Below are 22,506 nucleotides of genomic sequence, written 5' to 3' on the forward strand. Positions count from 1 at the left end.
AATTTCAATTGAAAAAAAATGTATAGCAAGATTTTAAGAAGTTTGTCAGGCTTTCTAAAAATTCACATGTGAGAAACAAAATGTCAGTGTAGTGCTCTCAGCAATTTACACAGAAACTTTTAAAAAATCAGAATTGTAGCCAAAAAGCCCCTCATAACTTGTGTAAAGTTTGAGAAAAATTCAGCCAGACCAAAAATTTTTATTAATAAAAATACACAGCATGACCCATTTCACCCCATGACCCATTTCACCCCACCTGACCCTATGGAATTTGCCATGATGTTTCATCTGCAGATTGCTCAAGCAATTTTGATACTATAAAACTTCGTCCTGTAGTATATTCCAGGTAGAGAATGATTGCTGCCGTCTATTAAAGTTATACATCTCAGAGAATCAGAGTGACAATGTGGTCGCGCTGTGTATACAGTGTATATTGCTCTTTGAGCAATCTCTAGGTGAAACAGCTTAGCAAATTTCTTATTAATATGTGGGCTAAGATCTGTTCCAGTTCAAGTTGAAGGGACGTTCTCTAAGAATATATTTTTTAACTTCACTAGTGGTAAATTTTTACTGGTATTGATATCTTTTCTGATAATTACTAAAATGACTTGTGGGTCCTTTCGGTTTCCCGTTCAAATGTTATATCAAATGTCTCAAAGTAAGTTCATTTGCATTCAGCAGACAAAATCAACCACTGAATGGGTTAGTTTAGTTTTAACTTAAAACGTCAAATCACACCTTCTGCCGCACCAGTAATGGTGTTGGTACCGTCACAATCGATAACAATCAAGTTGACAAGTGGCTGCTAAATGCTCATTACTTGTTTAGAAATTAATAATGTTATACTGTATTATTTCAGCTTCTCTGCATGGAATTGTTATTTGTCCTATGATTTTGAGCCGGGTTCTTGTATCAGAGTATAATGATATTCAACATTAGTGGTAAAATGCTTTTTGCTCTTTTTCATTGGCGAAGAAAATAACATGTACGTTTCAAAATTCGGAAATTCATTTTTTTTTTTCAGTCTACCCTAAAAATAAGGCGGCTATGTTCGCAAGTTGAGTCGAGTTTTTTCGGACTCGCATAATGGAAAATTCAGTAACGAAGGTTTTTATAATAAAAAAACTAACTGGTAAACAAAATTATTTGTTGTTGTTGGATGCTTGTTAATGGGATTCTACCATTATGGTATACAAAAACTACAAAAATCATGCATAGCAAAAGCTCTTAAATGTAATGTAATAAATTATCTGAATAATAAAATAAATTTTTTAACTCATATACAAGTTTAGATTCTGTGTTAAAAATGTTTATATTGTGTGCACTTGTCTTATTTTTGTTTTATAAGGTCGTGTGAAAATGGAAGGAAAAAAGTCGATTTTTGGTTTATTTTGTGGTTTTTAGAAAATAAGAAGAAATTACTCTATCAACCTAAAACTTTGAGGAGATATTAACCTTACATAGAGTTAAAATTAGCACCTCGAAGCATTTTTTTTTTTTTTTAATTTCATAAAAAAGTTCAAAAAAGGTCATTTTTTTTGCAATTTTGGAGTTTTTTGGGGCGATTTTGGAACCTAAAGATATTTTCCTAGGAGGCTAATATTTTAAGGGCACCGTATTGTTGCTAAAAGGAAACTTTGAGACCCCAAGCGTTTTAAAAATTATTATTACTTTTTTCACTTCACCCTATTGTGTACTTTTTTCACTTCACCCTATTGTGTACGATCATCTCCGAATGGAATGACGTTTTATTGAGGTGTAGAGATGCCTCTGAAACTAACCTCTGCGAATTTTCAGCTTCTAAGATCTGAATCCTGAGGATCTGGGATCTCAAAAAATAGTGCTTCAAAATGCGGATCAGCTTTGCGAGACGAATTAATATGTTGTAGTTAAGGTTGCAGAAAATTTTATCACAATAGAAGCCTGAAATTTTGGGAGCTTAAAGTACATTTGGGTATTGATATGTTTTATCATTATGTGAGTTTGAGCTCATTTGATTTTGTGTAAGGGCAGTTCTCAAAAGGTGGGAACAAACACAGACCTCAACTTTGAAGCTTCAACACCAAATAACTTTCATTTTAATTAACTCAAAAATTTTTGAGTTAAACTATAATACTGTATAAAGACAAGAATTGACATAAATTATGGAAAAAATGCTCTTCAAATGCCCTTAAAAAAATATTTTCTTTGCTAAAAGGCACAATTTTGGACATACCAAAACGTTAACTGAGCAAATATACCATTAAAAAAAATTTTTTTTAATTATTTCCATACGTTTCAAAAAAAAATTAAAGGTATGAATCTTACTCTGAATAACTTTTTGTTAATATTTTACACAGATAACAAAAGTAAAGATAGATTATTTAACTTTGTAAACGATTTTAAAAAAACGTAACTTCGAAATTTGATGTATGTCCAAAAGTTGCGATCTTTAAAATGCTATTATTTGAGAACTAAGTATATGATGTTTTCGTTTTAAAGGTATTTATCGATTCTCAGAATCAATTTTTAATTGTTTAAAAGTGTTTTCATAAGCTTTTATGCAGTATCTTAGAAGAAAAATGATTTTCCTTAAACATACATGTGAGATGTCCAAATGGCGTTACGATCTTGATGCCGATAATTCTGTCCATTTATTCATAATTTTTGATGATCCACTGTCTTCTAGCCTCAATAAAAAAGGTTATTATAATGTTATCTTCTTTAATCCATTGGTATTTTGCATAATTAATACGTTACACATTGAACAATGCATAAATTACATTAGTAACATGGCTTGCTATGATCGAACGAAAGCCATTTTGCGCTAACATCGCCGAGCAAACTTCCGCTGGCGACATTGGCGACAACACAGTATACGATACGCTAAAGGTTACCAGAGGGGAATTCCAGTCTGACCAGAGCCGTAGAAGTCTGACAAATGTAGTTTATCATCAGCTGTACCACTTTTGGCGACTTTATCACCTGCGCTCGCAATCACCCCCCCCCCCCCCCCGCTTTTATTAGTTTAGGGGGTTTTTTTCTCTTTTCTTTTGGAAACATAATTGAACGATCTCCAAATAGAAATACGAATTTCTTTTTTCAATATTTTTTTTAAGACATCGTTTTAATTCTTATGACAATAGAAAGAATATTCATTATTAAAACTGATGTCACTTTTTACATTCTTTCTTAAAGCACATTTTGTTTATTTTTCCTTTAAAATTGTATATGTCGTATTTATTTGTCTCCATTTTTATTCCTTATTTGTCTCAATAAATCAAACTACGAGTCTGTATAGTTATTTCCATGAAGCTTTTTTTTAACCTTTCATCAACTTATTCAAAATCATTCCAAAACTTTATTATATGTAAAGAGCAATATGTACAGCCATTCAAGTACTTCATTAATATCCTCTTTGCTATTAAATTGCAAAATTCTAAAAGTAGTAAATAAAATTTTCATTGGAAAAGTTAAAAATCATATTGACATTGTCAAAAATGGTGAAACTTGCATTATGATGATGTCCAAAATCCGTTACCTACAGGGCAACAATGTCCAAAATACGTTACCTACAGAACAACAATGTCCAAAATCTGTTACCTACAGATTGCTGATTTAATTTGCTAATTGACAATTTTTACAAATACCTGCTGTCTTTTCATGTTCATATATTGTGTTCCAGGTATGCATACTATAGAATAAAAGCAAAATTGATGTCAAATTTGAAAATTTTTGAAATTGTTCAAAGTTAACTTTTTTGTTCCCACCTTTTGAGAACTGCCCGTAACATGCTTGTGAACGAGTGAAAAAGCGCTTTTCATACTGAAATCTTTTTTAAGACGGTTAAATTGAGAAAACTGATTAGATTCTATTGGTTTCTGACATGAGTCTAAAACTACAACAAGTGGAGCCCAATTACAGCTCTTGCTCGAAGTTATTGACTTGGTTCTTTTAGAGTAGTTGACCTAAAACTTTGATTCTTTTCGTTTCAAATTATCAACTTCAGAACATGTAATTTAAAAATTTGATGAGTTGCCTGTGCGTCTAACCTGTACCTTGAATTGCACAACATGGACTATGACTACAGCTGTATCACAAAGTTATTGACTCATGGTGCTAAGAGTTATTGACCCTGAAACTTTTTTTTTTTGAAAACTATTAATTTTGAGACCGTTTTAACTGCTAAAGCAAAGAGTAACCCATGTTACTTTCCATTTCTCTGCACACTATACTATGGTGAATAATGCATCTTATACTTATTTCCGAGGATCACTCACGGCACTCCCTGACATCCAGACACAAAGAAATAAGTAACAAAAATAGCGTTTTCAACTGACCCTTTGCCCATCAAAGCCAAGAGTGAGCCACTAAATTATTTATACTAGCGTGTACCCAGTATGAAATACAGTATACCCTCGATCTAACACTTGTCAAGGAGTGGAAAAAGTTAACGTTAAATTAAGGGTATCGTTAAATCAAGGAGCACAGACGTTCAATGTAGCCAAAATCGGACCAGTGAAATATATCATTAAATTGAGGAAATCGTTATACTGTAGTATCCATATTTTAAAAAATTGGCGGGTCACTCACTGCTTTTGGGGCAAAACGATCATATATGTAGTGCCATGATATATTCATGAAAATCGTATTTAAGAAAAAAGAAACTTCACTTTTTCTTATTATAGTACTCCAAGCACAACCTGAAATTTTCACGAAAATTGACATCACTATCAAAATAGTCCAATTAAAAAAATTACTGAAAAAAAATGACTCTTAACAATTTATTTTATGGCTGTAATTATTTTTTGCTTATTATATCACCTCCGTGAGTTACACCTCACCTCCGTGAAGATGTTAATTTTTACCTTTTTAATTTATGAGTAAAATAATTGGAGTTTAGTTGGTTTATTGTTTATAGTTACTTCTAGTATGTAAAAGTTAGATGTAAGAATGAAAAAAAAGGAAACAAAATGTTTTGATCTTAAAAAATATTTTTGCTGAGAAGTTAAACTTTCTGGAGAATGATCCTTATACCGTCGTCCCCACTTAATCAAATAACGAATAATCAAACACCCTGCTTATAAGAATATAAATCTATGGAGGAAGAAAATTCCTGTAGCAATAATGTTAAAATTTGCCCGCTTTAGGAAATGTTTTTTTCATCAGTACCCCACTTAATCGCTTACATACTCGAACTTTCTTGAACAAAACTTTTATTTCAAGTCGAATTTTTCATCTCTTTCTTGGGAAGAAATCTCAATTTGTCCCTTGAAAGTGAAAAGGTAACTTGCGACAAAGCACAAAAGAGGTGCTAACTGTAATAATCTTAGTTGACTTCTAGGTAATCTTATCCAAGACTAAAATGCATCAAGGGGGTGGGTATTTGGAGAGTTGAAAGAATTAAAACCCCCACATGCAGTAAGCAGGGATGTAAATGTTTCTCTGATTGGCTCTGGGTCCTGTTGGTTCCATGCGGCCAGGGCCTGATTAACGCACGATCCGGCGGGTCCGTGGACCTGGGCACCACAAATTTAGGGGCACTAAAATAGCCTAAATTAACTTAATTCCTTCCTTTTTTTCTGTTTCAGTGAACCTTCCTTTTTAGCTTTGAAAAGAATCAAAAATCGTTTGAGAAGCTGCGTTTCTCAGGATAATTTACAGGCGTTTTTCTTATTGACCATTCAAAATACTGTGACATCAAAATTAGATTTCGATGATGTGATCGACACATTTGCCTCTGTTAAAGCCAAAAGCCAGAAAGAAGCCTTTTTAAAGTTTAATGTCAGAATTAGTTTTTTTTTTTTTTTTTTTCGCTATTTTTGCAGTTTTAAATTGTTTTTTAATTCATTTTCACCTTGAGGTAAGGCAATTTTAACTATGATTAGTATGGGGACTATCAAGTGTTTGGTATTCAAATCCCAGGTTTCTGTAGTAATGTGTAGGTTTCTAGTATAAAATATTGACTTTGAAATTGTGCTGATTTTCTCATTGGGGGGCACAGATTTTTACTCAGGACCTGGGCACTAGTTTGTTTTGATCGGGCCCTGCATGCGGCAAGGAACTCGGTTGCTTTTTGTATAGAAAAATGATTCTCCATGCTATTTAGTTCTTATTCTTGGAAGAGGCATTTGTTAATAACGTTGTTAGACTTGGTTCTACATTTGACAAGTTTCTGCAGCTAGAGAATACAGTCCCTCGGTTAGCCTCCCAAAATCTGGAAAAAAAGGCAATAAAAATAGTTATTATTGGGTTTAAGTTTGACCATCATTCTTAGCGCGACAGCTCAGGGTCCCAGGATGGGCCAAGGCATTCTACAGCCTACCAGTCGTCTCCAGCCTTCCCTATTCCGCTGCTAAGCTCTTCCGATTCTGTGACCTAAGAACAATGCAATCCTCTTCCACAGAATTCACCAAATGCAGCTTTGGCTTTCCACATCTTCTAGTACAATATGATTTGGCCATGAAAAATTCCTCTAGAATGCATCTATTATTAAGGTGAATAATGTTGCCGTTCCAAGTTTGGTTCAAGTTTGCTCAAAAATAATTAACATGCTTTTAACTTCGAAACAAATAAAAAATAATTTTAGTGATAATAAGGAAAATTTAACAAACTTGAACCATGTGAAGCATTTGCGCTCAAAATTTTTAGCCCTCCTGTAAAAATATCACAGAAAAGCATCCTATGTAAAACTTCATACATGCTAAGTAGAAAATTACCAGACTCTATTACTTTCGAACTACATGCAATAATGACTTAACAATGCATAATCTGTCATAGTTTAGTATGCTCAATGAAGGCTGCAGCAAGGAGTCAAATAGTGAAGAGCGTTTCCTCTGCATTAATTTTAACACTTAAGATAGTTATTTATGTTACTTATAGGCATAGTGCTTACTTTAAAAATGCTATAACAGCAGGTCACTTAAACAGGGGCTCAACCATGGGACCATTCAATTGAAAGCTGAATGCTCTACGCCTACATAAATGTGTTTTTTAGTAGTAATGTGCCGGATCGTTAAAAAAGTAGATCCACGGATACGGATACGGATCATTAGTGTCTGGATCTACAGATACGGAGCTCAAAATTTGTTTACCCAATTCAACTATCCAAGTGTAAAATTCGTAATTTAAGGTATTCCCGTCAGGGTAACGGCACTGTTTCTTCAAAGAATGTCATCTACAGGGAAAATAAAATCAAGACTATGATTTACTCTTTAAAGAAATATCCGTTAAAATTGAGCGACAGTTGGGAGGAATAGGACAGCGGTGCATTAATGCTTAAATAAAATGTGTGCTTGCTGGGTAGATCTAGGGAATACAGGAGCAAGAGTCTAAAGCTGATACTGGGGAGGCTAGAAGTAATTTTTCGCATTTTATTTCAGCATAAATGCAGCGCTGACCCATTCCACTCAACTTTCCCTTACCGACGAAATAACAGAGCAGAGAACATTTTTACAAGCAGTAAATAGAGAGTTTAGCCTCGTTTTTTTTTTTTTTTTTTTTTGAAGAATGCCGAGAAAAACCAAAATGAAGAATAACAGAAACCTTAAATCAATAAAAATATAACTAATATTAAACTAAAAATTTAAAAAAAACATGTCCCAGAGAGCCGACCTCAGATTAAGATGAATTTTGCAGGTCAGAACACACATTTTTAACAAATATGAACTGACAGCAGATTTAGATTTTAAATCATTGAGCTTTTTCTTCTTGTCTTCCAACAATTAAATCGCTAACTATCACGCATATAACGGCTTAGAATTGCATTTAAAATTTACTTAACAAGATTATAGCTCCTACTGTACATAACTTGAAAGTTTCAAATGAATATTAAAAGCAGAGAATTTCGTTCTTTAAATTAGTGCCAATATTTTTAATGTACCATAAGTGTGAAAAATGTGAAGTCAGTTTTTAATTAATATCTTTGGTAATTAAAGGTCAGCAAAGGCGAGGCCAAGCTAAGAACACTTTCGATCAATCCACCTTTTGAAAAAAAATAGAACTATCAAAATCAGTTTATCTGTTTAGGAGCTACGATGGCGGAATAAGAATTTAAGAATAGAAAAGATCCGTTTAAATCCGTCAAAAAAGTAACGGGTACAGATCTTTATTTTCCCTTGGATATCTACGGATATGGATATCTGGCACATCACTAGTTTTTGGGACATCAATTTCAAAACATTTCCGAAAAAGGGTCTATAAACCACCACCCTTTTCCTAACCTTACTCCCAAAAATAGTCTGAAATTGCGCCTTTAAGATTTTAATTTTTAAAAATTTCAGAGGGAGATCCTGAACTGCCTTTTACCTCTTAAAATGAATTCAAAGATAACCTGATATTGTGTTTTTTCATTTCAAAAACCTTTCTGTGGAGGATCCCCAAACTCTTCCTTCCTAAAAAGTAGTGAAAAATTGATATAAATTTTGAAAAAAAATTCAGGAAGGAACCTCCTCTTCCTTTTTCTTCGATCATTGCCAAACATTTCCTGGGTTGTGCTTCAGTGTCAAAATATTTCAGGAGAAATCTCTCGAGTCTTCCCAATTTCCTTAACGCCACCAAAGATAGCCTTAAATTGCATATTTAGAACTTAAGTTTGGGTAAGTTTCCCAATGTAGCCACGATTCTCTAGCTCAACGTTTCCCAAAGTGTGTTCTGCGGAACCCTTGGGTTCCGCCGAAGTATGAGACGGGTTCCGCCGTGAGCTAGCCATTGCTTAAATTTATTTTCCACTAGTTTCAAGAAAAATAAAATAATCAATCGCAAGGATCCAAAATGTCACTCCAGATTGAAACAGTAGTCATCATAGTGTTTTGCATCGCCATGCCAGCGTGATCAAGTAAGTACCATCTGACTTGAAGAAAGTTCTTGATTAAGCTTCAGAAGTAGTTTATTTTATCAAATCGCATTTTATCCAGCCAAGACTATTTAGAAAAATTTATGAAGACGGCACAAAATACTACTTTTCCATATGAAATATGCTGGCTAATACAAAACAAAAATTTCTAAAATGTTGTATGAACATCCAGATGAAATGAGTTTTCCAGCTGGAGCAAAGGGCATCAATATTTTTTTTCTGTTTGCAATGTTTTACATGAGAAACGACAGTCTATAAATATTTTGTCGAGATTTTTGGTGAACTGAGCAGAGTAGCTATTTTCACTCAAAGGGAAACAGTAACTATATACATTTTCTGTGAAAGACAAAATAACAGCATTACAAAGATTGCTGAATTTTCATGTTATCTGCCTAATCTCTCTGGAAAAACGCAGGGCAACTATTTCGTAATATTAAAAACCATAACTGTTCACTTGAAAAATCTATGACATTGTCCATGCCAGAGTGTGAATCATAATTGTACTTCAGAGAAACGTATACTTACGTATTATCACGTTTACCGAAATTCGACATGTGTTTGTTTTATGTTGACATTTAAACTTAACGATCAGCCTGGTTGGTGTAATTTGCTGTCTTGGAGGAATTTCAAATTTATGTATCCTCGCAACATAGTTGGATAGATAAAGTGTCTTGGTCAAAGTTCTAATATTGCGTATTGCACAGGCACTGAATCATAAAAGAAAATATCACTCATGCTAGACGACAATATTAATCGAATTCCTTTTCTTGAGCAATAGGCGCAAGAACCAAAGTAACAATCACAAATAATTCTATTGAGGTCCCCTTGTATTTCAGTTTTTGTTTGAGTTCTTGTATTATTTTCCGAAATGTAAGTAACGCTTGACGAGAAAATCATTCTGTTGTCTTACACCTTTGAAATGATTGGTGGCAAAAAATTATCTGCTCTTCTATTGAGGCAAATATGTGTGCCAATTTTTATGCGAATTCTTGTGTTATTGTTTGGCAAACAGCAATCACACTAAAATTGGAAAACTTTCGTTTGGGTCAACCTGTGAAGAGATTTGTGCCAAAACTAATCAACGCCAGCTCACATGGAGTTGCACATGTATACCTAGTTACTTACAATTCCATGCATTACGTGTTGAGTTAGATCGCCCTCAATAAATCGGTCAATTACATGCTGAACCCAAGCAGAAAGACAGATAATTTCCAAATATATTTAAGTTAGGTTCAGCACACCCTTAAAACGTGTTAATCTGTCAAAAAACAAAAATTCTCACCTAACCAATAGTTTCTTCTATGCATAAAAAAGTAATTGAATGATGACCACTTTTCATCTTTATCATTTGACCCCTAGGTCGTAAACACTTTCTCTTTTAATCATAAACAAAATGGGGTTCCTTAAAGTAAAAGCAAATTACTAAGGGTTCCGTGGTCTAAAAAGTTTGGGAACCACTGCTCTAACGGCTTCAAAGGTAGCCTAAAATTAACTTATATTTTCAAAAAGTTCCGGAGAGAACTCAAATCCTGTTCCCTGTCTATACCAAAAATTGCAATAATCAGTTATAAAAATTTCTTAATGGCAGCCTTCCTCCTCCAATGCGCTTCTCCTCTTTCTCCTGATGTCCCAAAAGATTCACCAAAAGAGTGTTTTTGCATCTTCAATTTCGTAAACTTTCCGGGGGACTTCCACCGATTCTCCCCTCCGTTTGTCCTGCTACTGACCTAACCAGAGATATTTTTAAATTAGTGTTTTAAGACTTGTAACTATCCTTGAAATTAGTATCCATTTTGCTTTAATGTAATGGGTTGCACATAGTTTCTCAGTATTAAACTTCTTAGTTTTCTCTTTTTAATTCTCTCCTTTTCCGTGTTTAGAAATAAATAAAACTTGATAAAGGCTCTTAAAGGAAGACGAATAAGGCGACTCATGTCTTTGCCCCACCTCGGAAAATTTAAAGATGTGGCACTGTTGCTTCACCCTCCAAAATATTCAATTCATAAAAAAAAAAGTAGGGAAGGACTAAGCTGTCTTATATTGGCCTCCTCCGAAATAAACATATGTCTATACCACTGCTCTAAAGCAATGAGGATCAAATACAATTGTGCAGAAAAAAGTTCACACTTTTCAAGAAAAGGATTAATTTAAAAAAATAATAAAATGATTTATTGTGCACTTTATGTTATTTTCAAAAGTTTGTATTGAGATAAAAATCCAATTCTGTTTTCAGAAACTCAGGTGATTAATAGTTTGCTCTACTTCCAGCTTATGAATGACCAAACATGACTACTACGCAAAGAATTTAAGATAATAGATTTTTGAATTTGTTGCTCATGAAAGTTATTATAAATAAATAAAAATTAATCTACAATTTAGATGAAATAGTCTGATTTTAGCACAACAGAGCATCTAAAGCAATGAGGATAAGCTAATATTCTGAAGATAAAATTTTGCGCTCTAAAAAAAAAATTAAGAAGTATCCAGGGTGGAAACACATTTTGCATTATTTTCATTAGTTTACATTGCAATAAACATTCAATTCGGTTTTTGGAAATGGAAGCACTTATAGAGTCTTGTGTACTTCCATCTGGGGAGTGACCAAATATGGCTACTACGACAAAAACTAGATAAAAATTTTTTGAATTTGTAGCATAAAAAATTAAAAGACAAGACCTTCATGAAACTAGTTTGGTTAAACAGTTTTTAGCACATTTGTGTCCAAAGCAATGAGGATAAGATGAAATTTTAAATATGAAATTTTTCATTTCTGAAGAAAATGATTTAAAATAATCAAAAAATAAATAAATAAAAATTGCAGCCCATTTTGCATTTTCATTGGATTGCAGTTAAGTAAAGCATCTAATTCTGCATTGTTTTTGGATCAAAACCTACTTATCCTATTTAATTACATCCTTGTCTTACCCTATCTTGTTTACTTTTTAATAACCTAATAAAGCAACTGTGTTTCACACATAGTTGAAATGCTGACGTATCTCCAGGAACAATGGCCCGACCAAGGAAGTTTTTTTGGGGTCGGCAATTTTTCAAATTAGGTCACTACAAGGAAGTTTTTTTGGGTCGGCATTTTTTTAAAATAGGTTGCCACATGACAAAGCAAGGCAACCAACCATGAATCTTGACCTTAATAACTTGTTACCTACTTAAGAGTTAGCTATAATAACATAATGTGTCATAAAATTTAAGAAAAATTGAAAAGTTACAAAATTTAAATTTAACATCTAAGTGTTCTCTGAAATTCAAATCATTTCAAATGTGATAATAGGTATTAGTTAGGAATAAATTGAATTAATTTATTACAAAGGTGCTATGCTATAACTTTCATTTATTGTATTAAAAAAAAATATGCATCTATTTAGCAGTTGTTGAATAATTTTTTGATTTGTTTACTATTTTTTTATACAATGTTAAAATATTCAGGCAAAACAAATATTTGATTTCCCAGCCGAAAAGGTAGTATACCAAATATTCTGTGCTGATGTTCTAAATAGTTGAACCGAACCATTGCTTCGGTCACTCGTCTGGTCTGCTAATTTTATATTAGCTACCAGTTTGTTTGGCACTCTTGGCTTCCTTAAGAGGTTTTCCATCTCCAGCTCAGTCACTTTCCTATGCCGGGCTGATGAGTGCTAATAAGCACGAAACTGCAGTCCTCGGCTGGAAATGACTGAGCTGGCGGTGTATTTCATGTATTTCTGCTTTAGCTCTGGCTATTGGGCAGTAATTTACTGAATATACCATGCCTTGCCTTCAATCCTCGAGTTGAACCGAACCATTGCTTTGGTCACTCGTATAGTCTGCGCTAATTCTATATTAGCTACCAGTTTGTTTGGCACTCTTGGCTTCCTTAAGAGGTTTTCCATCTCCAGCTTAGTCACTTTCCTATGCCGGGCTGATGAGTGCTAATAAGCACGAAACTGCAGTCCTCGGCTGGAAATGACTGAGCTGGTGGTGTATTTCATGTATTTCTGCTTTAGCCCTGGCTATTGGGCGGTAATTTATTGAATACTCCATATACTTGCTTTGTTTGTTTTTAATTTAGAAATAGAAGTTGATTTTGCTTTGAATTACAGTTGGCTCTCTGTTTAACGACTTTCAAGGGACCACAAAAAGTTCTCCTTAAGTAGAAATCGTCCTTAAATAGAATGCTTTTAACACTAGAGGGCCATCTGGGACCGTGAAAAGCCATCGTTAAATAGAGAAAGTGGTTAAATAGAGCGTCGCTAAACAGAGAGCCAACTGTATCTTCTTTCCTACGTTATTGTTCTTCGATAAAAGTCATTTCCTGATTTGCTCCTTTGGCTTCGAAAAAGTTTGAAGCTTTTTACACATCTGAAGCCGTTGAGGGAAGTTAACTAAAAATGGTTTATTTTTGTTGTAACCGTCTTCGCTTTCAATATTTTTCTCATCTGCATTTGCTTGAATTTGAGCTATAATATCCTTAGAGGTGATAACATTGGCATCTTTAGAACTCATCCTCAACTTTTGGTTGACTTTGCAACGTTAAAGGAAGCTGAGCTGGAAATCAGTTGAAATTTTAGAAATCACAAAAATGTTGCTCATTTTACGCAGGGTTTGTTTGTTAAAATTAAGTGATGCTCCCTTAGACTTAACATTGTACCAATCGAATATTTCTGATTTCTTCATTTAATCAAGGCTCGTTCTATGCGAGCTCAACTGTATAACCAGACATTGTTATTGTACTGAATGCTGTTCTTTCGTATTTCAGATGCCGTAGAGAATATTGCAGAGAAAGGTGAGTTATTGTTTCTTCACATAAAATTGTTCTTCTTTTCGAACTGTAATCAATGCCTTATTTACTTTTACGACACACATTCACATTTTCCGTTTCATTGTATTGCTGCAACACTGCAATTGGGATTCTACGCATTGGCACACGGTCTTTCTTGTTGCTCTTGGCTGTCAACTGAGAACTGAGGTTATTTTGGGTTCTCTTTGTTGTGTTTTCCAGGCCTTGCAGCACTCCTATATTCCTATACTTTCATTTTAATCTGAAAAAAATCCAATTTTCCTATATTTTTAGTCTTTGTTTCCTTGTATCACCAATTCGCCCCCCCCCCCCCCCCGATTTTCAAACAACATGGTTTTTGCTGAAAACATACTTTTTGGAAACATGCCACCATCAAGCCACATGCTTTGACTAAAATTGAATGCTTGAATTGAATGATTTGTTTGAGATTTCAGTCCCCCTTTGAAGGATTCAATTATTTTTGAAGTTAGTTGATATAGTAACATGGCTACCATAAGTCGACTTATTTTATTTTTTATTTCAATAATTTATTTCTTAACTTAATTTCAATTATTGAGCCAAAACAACCAAGAAAATATGATTTAACATTCATAGTCTCTGATTTTTAAAAAACTTTGCTTGTTTGTTCCTGTTTTCAGTGTCTACCCACCTGGAAATATGAGGAAAATCTTCAGACAATCACTGTTTCTTTCCTCAAACCAGTTCTCCAACTCACCTTTGTTCTCTAATTTTGCACATTCCAGTTTCCCCTCTGGGGTTGAGAAGTTTACACCTTAGGTCATTACCACATGGATATGGCAAGTGGGTGTGGTTGTTGACCCAGGAATCTTCGCGGGGATTTTTTTTGAACAAGACAGGCTTTTTTCCCTAATTCATTGACTATTTCATGCCTACTGGAAATGAATAAAATATTAAATTTGTGAAAATGATGTTAAAAATTTTAAATGGTTACGTGTTTCAAATTTTTTTCAGCATATCTTCCCCATAAAAGTTTTTTTTTTTTTTTTCAAGAAAATTAATGAAATGAATAAAGACTTCATTTATTGCAAAACCAAGGCCTAAACACAAAGAAAATTTTCAAAAATAAAAAAAGTCAAATGTTGAAAACAAAAAATCTTTCAAAATACGAACTGCAATCCCCCCCCCCCTCCCAATTTGGTGTTTGAACCTTGTTTTACTTTTCAGCAAAGGTTTTTTTTTTTTTTCAATTCCTGAATGATCAAGAAAATTTTTGAAATTCTAAACATATTTTTAAAACTTTGTTTGGAATTGGAAAAAAGTTCTTTGTGAAATCGGAAATGCAATTTTCCATAGACTTCTCAAGTTAGAGATTGGCTGATTTTAGGGAAGTGCATTCATAGTGCACATGATTTTATTGCTTGTAAAAGTTGTTGGTGAAATGGAAAAAGTGTTAATATTGTTTTATAGGACAGAGAAAAAAAGGCTTTGATAAAATACTTGTGATTATTTTATCAAAAAATAACAATTATTTTACCAAATCCCCCCCCCCATGTGACACACTTCTGGAGGTGGGGGGAGTTACACCCAAAATGCTATTTTACTGAAAAATGAATATTGAAATTCTGATATATTTGAAATTATATTCTCTCAGTAGCCTATTTTACATTTTTCATGGATAAAGTAAATAGAATTCTTTTTTTTATTTTAAATCAAAAAAAAATAAGAAGAAGAAAGGGTTTATTTCTCAGATAAATGTAAGTTTATGAATTATTTGTTAACTAGTTCAATTAGTTATATTTTCAAAATTGTGCAGTTAGTGCTCTGCATTCAGAGATATAGCACCTTCATTTGTCTTAGGAAAAGTTTTATGAAATATATGTACGTAAAAAATCTACGGAAACTTAGAAAAAGAGCTCTTCCATGACTTTTGGTTGATCAAAAGAATATTTTAGTACACTTTTTTAAAAATTAATTTAAAAAGCTGTTTTTTGTTTTTTTCTAGAAGTTACTTTTCTATAAATAAAATTGCTAATTTGTAAAAAAAAAAAGTTGAGAACAGTTTCATACCTGAAAAATGATAATCCTCCGTTTCTTTCTCTTTCATTGCAATTATGCGCAATGCAATAAGGCATGTTAAAGAGTCGAAATCTCCCCTAGATTAGCTACGTATAGGAAGAAAACACCGAAATCCCAAAGGTCTCAGTCACGTGGTACACGGCGGCAAAATTATTTGATCTTCTCCCATTGTCATAAAAGTTGTCGCCTTTACTCCTGCTTACGTTAAATAGAGGGGCGTTAAACTGAAAACCAACTGTATTTAAGACCAGTGCCCAACCAAGCCAAAGTGACACCCAGGCCCTGGTTAAATATGGTGCCGGTCTCAAAAGTAATTTCCAAAAAAAGGGAAGGAAAAAAGAAATTGACTGCATCTTGCTGCCTCTAAAATTGTGGGGCCCTAGTCTATGGACTTGCCGGTTAGATTGCTATTTTGTCCATATTTTGTAAAAAGTGTGAAGAAATTAGACAAAATGAAGATTCGCTGATTTTCCTTATGTTTGATACATATATATATATATATATATACCAATTATTACATAATTTGATTACATTATTACTCAAAAAAGTTAAACTAATCATTTGGTAGTAAAATAATGATTGTATTTTAATCATAATCTAATTAATCCGCACAAAAATGTTATCAACCCTTTTGTGAAACAATTTTTAATGTAAAAGTAATCAAATTTAACAAAATGAAATAGCCATCAAACATATTTGGCATGTGGGGAAATAGGGTAATATATATGTATTATATACGATAATATATGAAGTAATGTAAGATATAACTAAATTCGCCGTTGCTGTGGTAATATGTCAGTGTAAAAAAAATTATTACTTTACTACTCAGCATAAGCAAGAGGTGGGGGGGTGGGGGGGTGCACCAGAAAGGTTCATGTCCAATGTCCTCAGCAATAGGGAAGTTACAACCTATTAAATGTTCATATTTTGACTATTGGATATCGTTAATTGACCCTCAAAACTAAAAAATTCACCATCTCCGAATTTTAAAACACCGTGATTGATTTTTAATGAATTTTTAAAAATCCACTCACAAAAGTGCGCTCTTCTGAAACGTCACGAGCTTACCTCACAGGCACTAATGGGCAGCCTTCCGCCAAAGATCCTTGTTTTCGCTACGGACATTTTGAGCGCACTTTTTTTTTTCATTTCTTAGAAATTCAATAATCTACACTATGGAGGCCGGATTCGGTAAAGCACAATCTAATAATCTTCCTCAAGTAACATCAATGATGGTATTCGAATATTTCCGAGAGGATGAGAGGTTTAATGTTCCAGTAACGCGAGGAGTTAAATGCAAGGAGATAAGCCTTACGTTTCGTCTTCAAAGCCAACTGCACTTCCTTCGGATTCTCCCGTGGCGGAAGAGCGCATGACGTCACTTCCTGTGCCATTTGACGTCACAAGCGCTTGAACTTTAAAAATTAATTTTCAAAAAAAACTACTTATCGTATCGCAAAAATTTTTTCACTTATGATGTTCATACATGTTACTCTATTGTATAAAAATAAAATTGAAAAATCGAAAACTTCCCTATTATAGTTTGCAAAAAAAGTTTGTTTTTGAAAGTATGAAAGATCACAGATAATCGGAAGTTTACTGCAAATGTGTGAATTGTTCTGATCCGATGAAATGCTTTTTATCATCTTTTAGAATTTTGCTTTTCTTAATGAGGAGTTTAATAAATGTTATAAATCATGTTGAATTTAAACTGCTTTTAACATGAAAATATGACTGTAAATATGCTTTTTTTCCTCTCTTTTCAGTTTTCTACTTACTAATTTTCCATTGTGTGTTCGCAATGTTTGTATGGGCTTACTGGCAAACAATATTTACACAAATTGGAGTAGTACCTAAGCAAGTATGTTTCATTGTTTTATATTTTATGTTTTTTTACTTATGATTTAAGATAAAATATTGTTAAGTTGTTTTATTAAGTGTTGAAACTTTTTCTCAATATGCATGAAGAATAATATTGCATCAGTGCCTACTTTTCTTCCTGTGCAAGAAAGATTCTTGTCATATAACAACAGTTTAATAAAATAAAGGCTGGTGTATCATTTTTGAAGTTAATGTTCTGATTTTTTTTTTTTTTTTTTATTTTAGAAATATTTAGCCAGGGCTTGTTAATTTAAATTCAGCTTGATGAAAATCATGATTTAAATCAAGTGATTTTTTTTTTAATCATTGATTTAAGTCAAGTGATTTTTTTAAAAAAATCATTGATTTAAATCAAGTAATTTTTATCACTGATTTAAATTAGTTGATATTATTTTTATACATTAATTTTGCAGTTTTAGAATGTGTTGCTCTAAATTCAACTACAGTAAACTCTCGCGAGTGGCTTATCTGCGACCTTTCACACTTTCAAGAAATTTTTTTGTGACCAATTCAATAAAATAATTTATATATTATTTTAATGACTTATTTTCTGCCGCAGAATTCTGATCTAAATTCCATGAATATGTAATCTAAACTCATTGCAGGATTCTAAGCTACAGTTCTGTGTCAGTTAGTATATATAAATTTGTCACGTACCAGAAACTTTTTTGTTCACAATCAAGAAAGAGCTATGATTAATTTGTTTGAGTGTAATTAATTTGTAGAATTTCATCTGTTATCTTTCATAGATTTATTCCTTCTTAGTGTGAAATCTATAAAATTGTATTTTGTTTAGTTTAAATTAATGTCTGGAGATGCTGAAAAAATTGAAAGAAATCAAAGTGAAGATAATCAAAGGCAGTTGCTAGAAACCTTTGCTAAAGATCTTCCTGTTTCTTGCCGCACCATGAATGGATGTAAGTTTTCATTGTCTAGCTTTCTTTGACTATTGATGCTCTTATAATTGTTGGTAATAATATGCAAGACAGTTAATAAACTTATCACAAACAGGTGAAAGTAAACATCTCAACTGAGTCTATCTACTTGCTTATATTTATAATTATGCTAATAACTCGGACTTTAGACATATCACTATCTTCCAATTTCTAACCGCTGCACATTATCCTGTGCTTTATGAATTCATGCTTTTCTGCATTTCTTAGTTACTAGATTAAATTTTTTAACAAATGTTTTCACATTTTGCAATTTTTAACCATTTTTAATAGTCAGCTAATGTATATATTTTTCATATTTCATTCTACTAACTATCTGCTGAAAACTTCGGCCATTTCTAAGATTTTTACCTGTCGGCACATTTTTTTAATTGAAAAAAATATATATATGTATGATAACTTCTACTAGAATTTTATTTTTTTACTAATGCTGTAATTTTAGAGTCCCTTATTTTGTCTTTAAAGGTTTACAACATTAAAGTGTCATTTGCCACTTTTTTTAAAACTAGACCACAAATTTTTTAATATTATTATGTAATTTGTTTTTCAAAGGCTTTTTACTCATAGGTAACAAGAAAAATAATTGCTTGCCTTAACATTTGCATAGCGTTGTAAATAAATGATAGGAAAATTGTACTGATATTTCTTCAAGAAGAAAAATTGGCTCTACTAAGTTGCCTTGTGAGAACGCAATAAAAAAGTCAGCTATATATATAATTGACAGTCAAATTTTCAACCAACTTTTAACTAACTCCCTCGTCTGAACGAGGCCTAAGTCAAATCCTTTTTTTTAAGAGAGAAAACCGAAAAATATTTTAATTTCTTGTAGTCTTACATTTATTTTTTTGAAAATGTGCTCAAGTTACCATGCAATCAACTATACTGAAAATTTGCAACTGGAATTAAGCATTGTGCGTACTTAGTGAATAGCTGGGATTTTACTGTAATCAAAGTCCTTAAAAAACAGTTAGACAATATAAATTGTCAGAAGGTGTCTCAGTATTTATTTCTTTAATGTTTAGGAAAAGAATATTATCAAAATTGAGACTATTCAGCTTTTTGTCTTAATTTATTTTATTTATTTATTTTTTTCAAGTTTGAAAAAATTTCAGAAAACTTCAACCTGCATATAAGTTGACCCTTTAACTTTGTACTTTGTTTTATGTAAAAAACTGCTTGACTTATAGGCAAGCAATTAATCATTCAAAATGCTCCAGATTTTGCATCTAAAATTTCCTGCAAATGCTCCCCACTAATATTATGTTAATCCATTAATCATAACTACTAAAAATTTTTCCAAATTGACACAATTATTCACAATCCATAACATCAGAATACAGACTTGATACTACTAGCTAATCAAGCCAAGAAACAATTTGATTCCTCAAATAGTAGGTAGATGTTATGCTATTTTTTATATTTTATCCTCGTGGTGTAAAATCTACTATATTCTCCCTTCCCTGAAAATTAGCCACTATACTCGTGCATTGTTTAGCCAAATTTTTTTACTTAAATATGTTCTGTTTTTAAGCTTTTGTGCTGAATTCAGATATACCCAATGAAGATTAAGATATCATTAGATTAAAAGTAATTTAATTTATTGATGTGTATACTACTTGAAAAAAAAACTTTTCGACTTTATGTCTATTCTAATTAAAATTATTTTCTTTCAGCTATTAGGTACTGTGAAAAATGTCACAATATAAAACCTGATAGAGCTCATCATTGCTCAGTTTGTGGCGTGTAAGTAATTGATTAATTCTCAAAATACTTGCTGAAGAATAATTTTCCAGGAATGTACTCAAAAGTATAACCTGCCGCAAATTTCAACAAACGCTTAATGAAATTTCCTATTTCACCATTCTTGCAATTCCCTCTTATGGTATAAAAATTAAATTTTCAATCTATATCCTTGGAAAATATATGAAGTGTTATCTTATAGATTTTTAGTCACAAAGCCTTATATTATTTATTCTTATAGAAGTCTTATCTGAAAGTACTTATTTTCAAAATTTATATAAAATATTATTGCTTTATTGTTTTTTTTTTTTTTTTTAATTTCTCTAAAGCCACATCCACATTTGCACGAACATGTACTGTGAAACTGCCTCAGAGGAAGCATGCTTTTGGTCACTCACACTGGAAACCGGGAGTTCTCGGAGAATTTCAAATTACCGCTGGAAAACTGAGAAAATTCCGGAAAAATTGGGATAGACTCTGAAAATTACAACTGGCTATGTATTGGATTTTACCGCAAACTTTGTTGCTTGATTTTCCACCAATTGTGTCATTGTGTACAACTGTGGAAAATATATTTTTTTTTTTTTTTTTTTTTTTGTACTTTAATATCAGAAGTGCTGATGAAAGTCAGTGAAGTCCGCCCCATACTTTCTGAAACAATTAGAAATTTTTCCCCGAGTTTTTCTCTGAGATAAAAGTCATTGAAAAAGAAAAAAACAAATGAAATAAACATTTACTATAGAAAATGCATGGTTTCCTCTCGCTTTAACAGTTTTTGTGTAGGTTTTGTTTATCAAAAATTTTGGTTCATGGCCCTTGTTTGAAATCACAATTTTTGTTATTTACTATTTTTATTCTGAATTAATATCAATAAAGTTTACTTTTTAAATTTTTGTAGCCTTGTTGCGGTCATTATTTTTGAAAAGAGCATTAATTTCTGCACAATCAATTATTCAAAAAATCATTTGTTTAATTTTCATTTAAGAAGTTGGAGTAAAATTGGAAAAATATCCCCCCCCCCATTCTTTTTTCTGAGACAGAAAGTCTTGGGGCGGGGGGGGGGGGGGGTCCTAATTTTCTCCCTGCAATATTGTTGAATTTTTCTCATAACTTTATTAAATTCTTGATTAGGAAGAAAATGATTATTTAGGTAAAAACATAACCACACACTTGCTTCACAAAAGGTTTGTTTCTGCTTTTGAGATTTCAATACTTTTTTAATTGCTTGGAAGTTTGTAGACTACTTTTATGTATCGTACCTTGGCATGGAAAGTGACACAATTCAAAAAAAAAAAGAAATCAGCATGGGAGAAAACCACGGTTTTTTTTGCAGTAGTAGTTTTAAGCCATTTAGTCGCAAATATTACAGTACTCACAAAAAAATTATAATGTGATGTTTGTTGGTTAGTTTTTGTTGTCTAAGTTAATCATGCATTTTTAAAATTTGCAATATTTCCTTCTAAATTATGAAATTTTAATGATGTGTCACTATTGATCATACTTATTTTATGCCACCACATACTGAGTTATCTAAGGTAACTTAATATGTTTTATGGCAAGACAGAGCAATGAATTTAGATTTTATATCAATAGCTTGTAAGTTTTTCCAAATTTTTAGTTGTGTCCCTTTCTTTACCAGGGTGCGATAGGCACACATTGAGCAGTGTCCGATTAGTAGCCCACTGGACAGTTTAGTCTCTTTCCAACTCAAAACAAGCAGCTCCTTGAATCAAAACCAGGGAACTGTACCAATCGCCCATAAGTAGGCTTGCAGTATTCCTAACTGCATTGTAGGGCGAACCAAGGACAGGCTTAGGTCCCACAAATGGTGTAATAATCTTCACCTTATGCTTCAAATTCTTTTCCTAAAGATGGTCCTGTGTTCCAAGATGACAATGCTGCTGCTCACATGACTCATTGTTTTCAAACATGGCTAATGAGCATTAAGAGGAAGCGGAACATCTGATGTGGTATCCTCAGTCACCTGATCTGAACATAATTGAGTCTTTGTGGAATTTTTTTGAGAACAACATCCATGATCAATTTCCTCCTCCACACACACACTATCTGAACTCGAGACGGTTTCAGCAATTAATGAGTGAATAGCCTAGGAGTGCTTTGCTTACTACTTTGTGAACTCAATTGCTTTCGTTTTTGGCAAAATGAATTCTCAAGCATATCAAAATATCCTCTCAAGTTTCACCAAATGTTGAATTTATTGATGTGGAAAATTTTAAGAATTAGTCAGACAATGCATCTACCGATTGGTG

General features: G+C 32.6%; 1 protein-coding gene across 5 annotated transcripts in view; it reads left to right on the forward strand.

Annotated features, from left to right (window-relative positions):
- LOC129231260 (palmitoyltransferase ZDHHC2-like) overlaps nt 1-22,506 on the forward strand; it is a 77,365-nt gene that overhangs the window by 10,683 nt on the left and 44,176 nt on the right. For all 5 annotated transcript variants that reach the window (XM_054865538.1, XM_054865539.1, XM_054865540.1 and 2 more), the window contains exons 2-5: nt 13,584-13,610; nt 17,429-17,523; nt 18,340-18,460; nt 20,170-20,239. In XM_054865538.1, the coding sequence (XP_054721513.1) occupies nt 13,584-13,610; nt 17,429-17,523; nt 18,340-18,460; nt 20,170-20,239 (313 nt within the window). The remainder of the gene's footprint in view (nt 1-13,583; nt 13,611-17,428; nt 17,524-18,339; nt 18,461-20,169; nt 20,240-22,506) is intronic.

Source organism: Uloborus diversus, chromosome 10 (genome assembly GCF_026930045.1).
Source record: "Uloborus diversus isolate 005 chromosome 10, Udiv.v.3.1, whole genome shotgun sequence".
NCBI lineage: Eukaryota > Metazoa > Arthropoda > Arachnida > Araneae > Uloboridae > Uloborus > Uloborus diversus.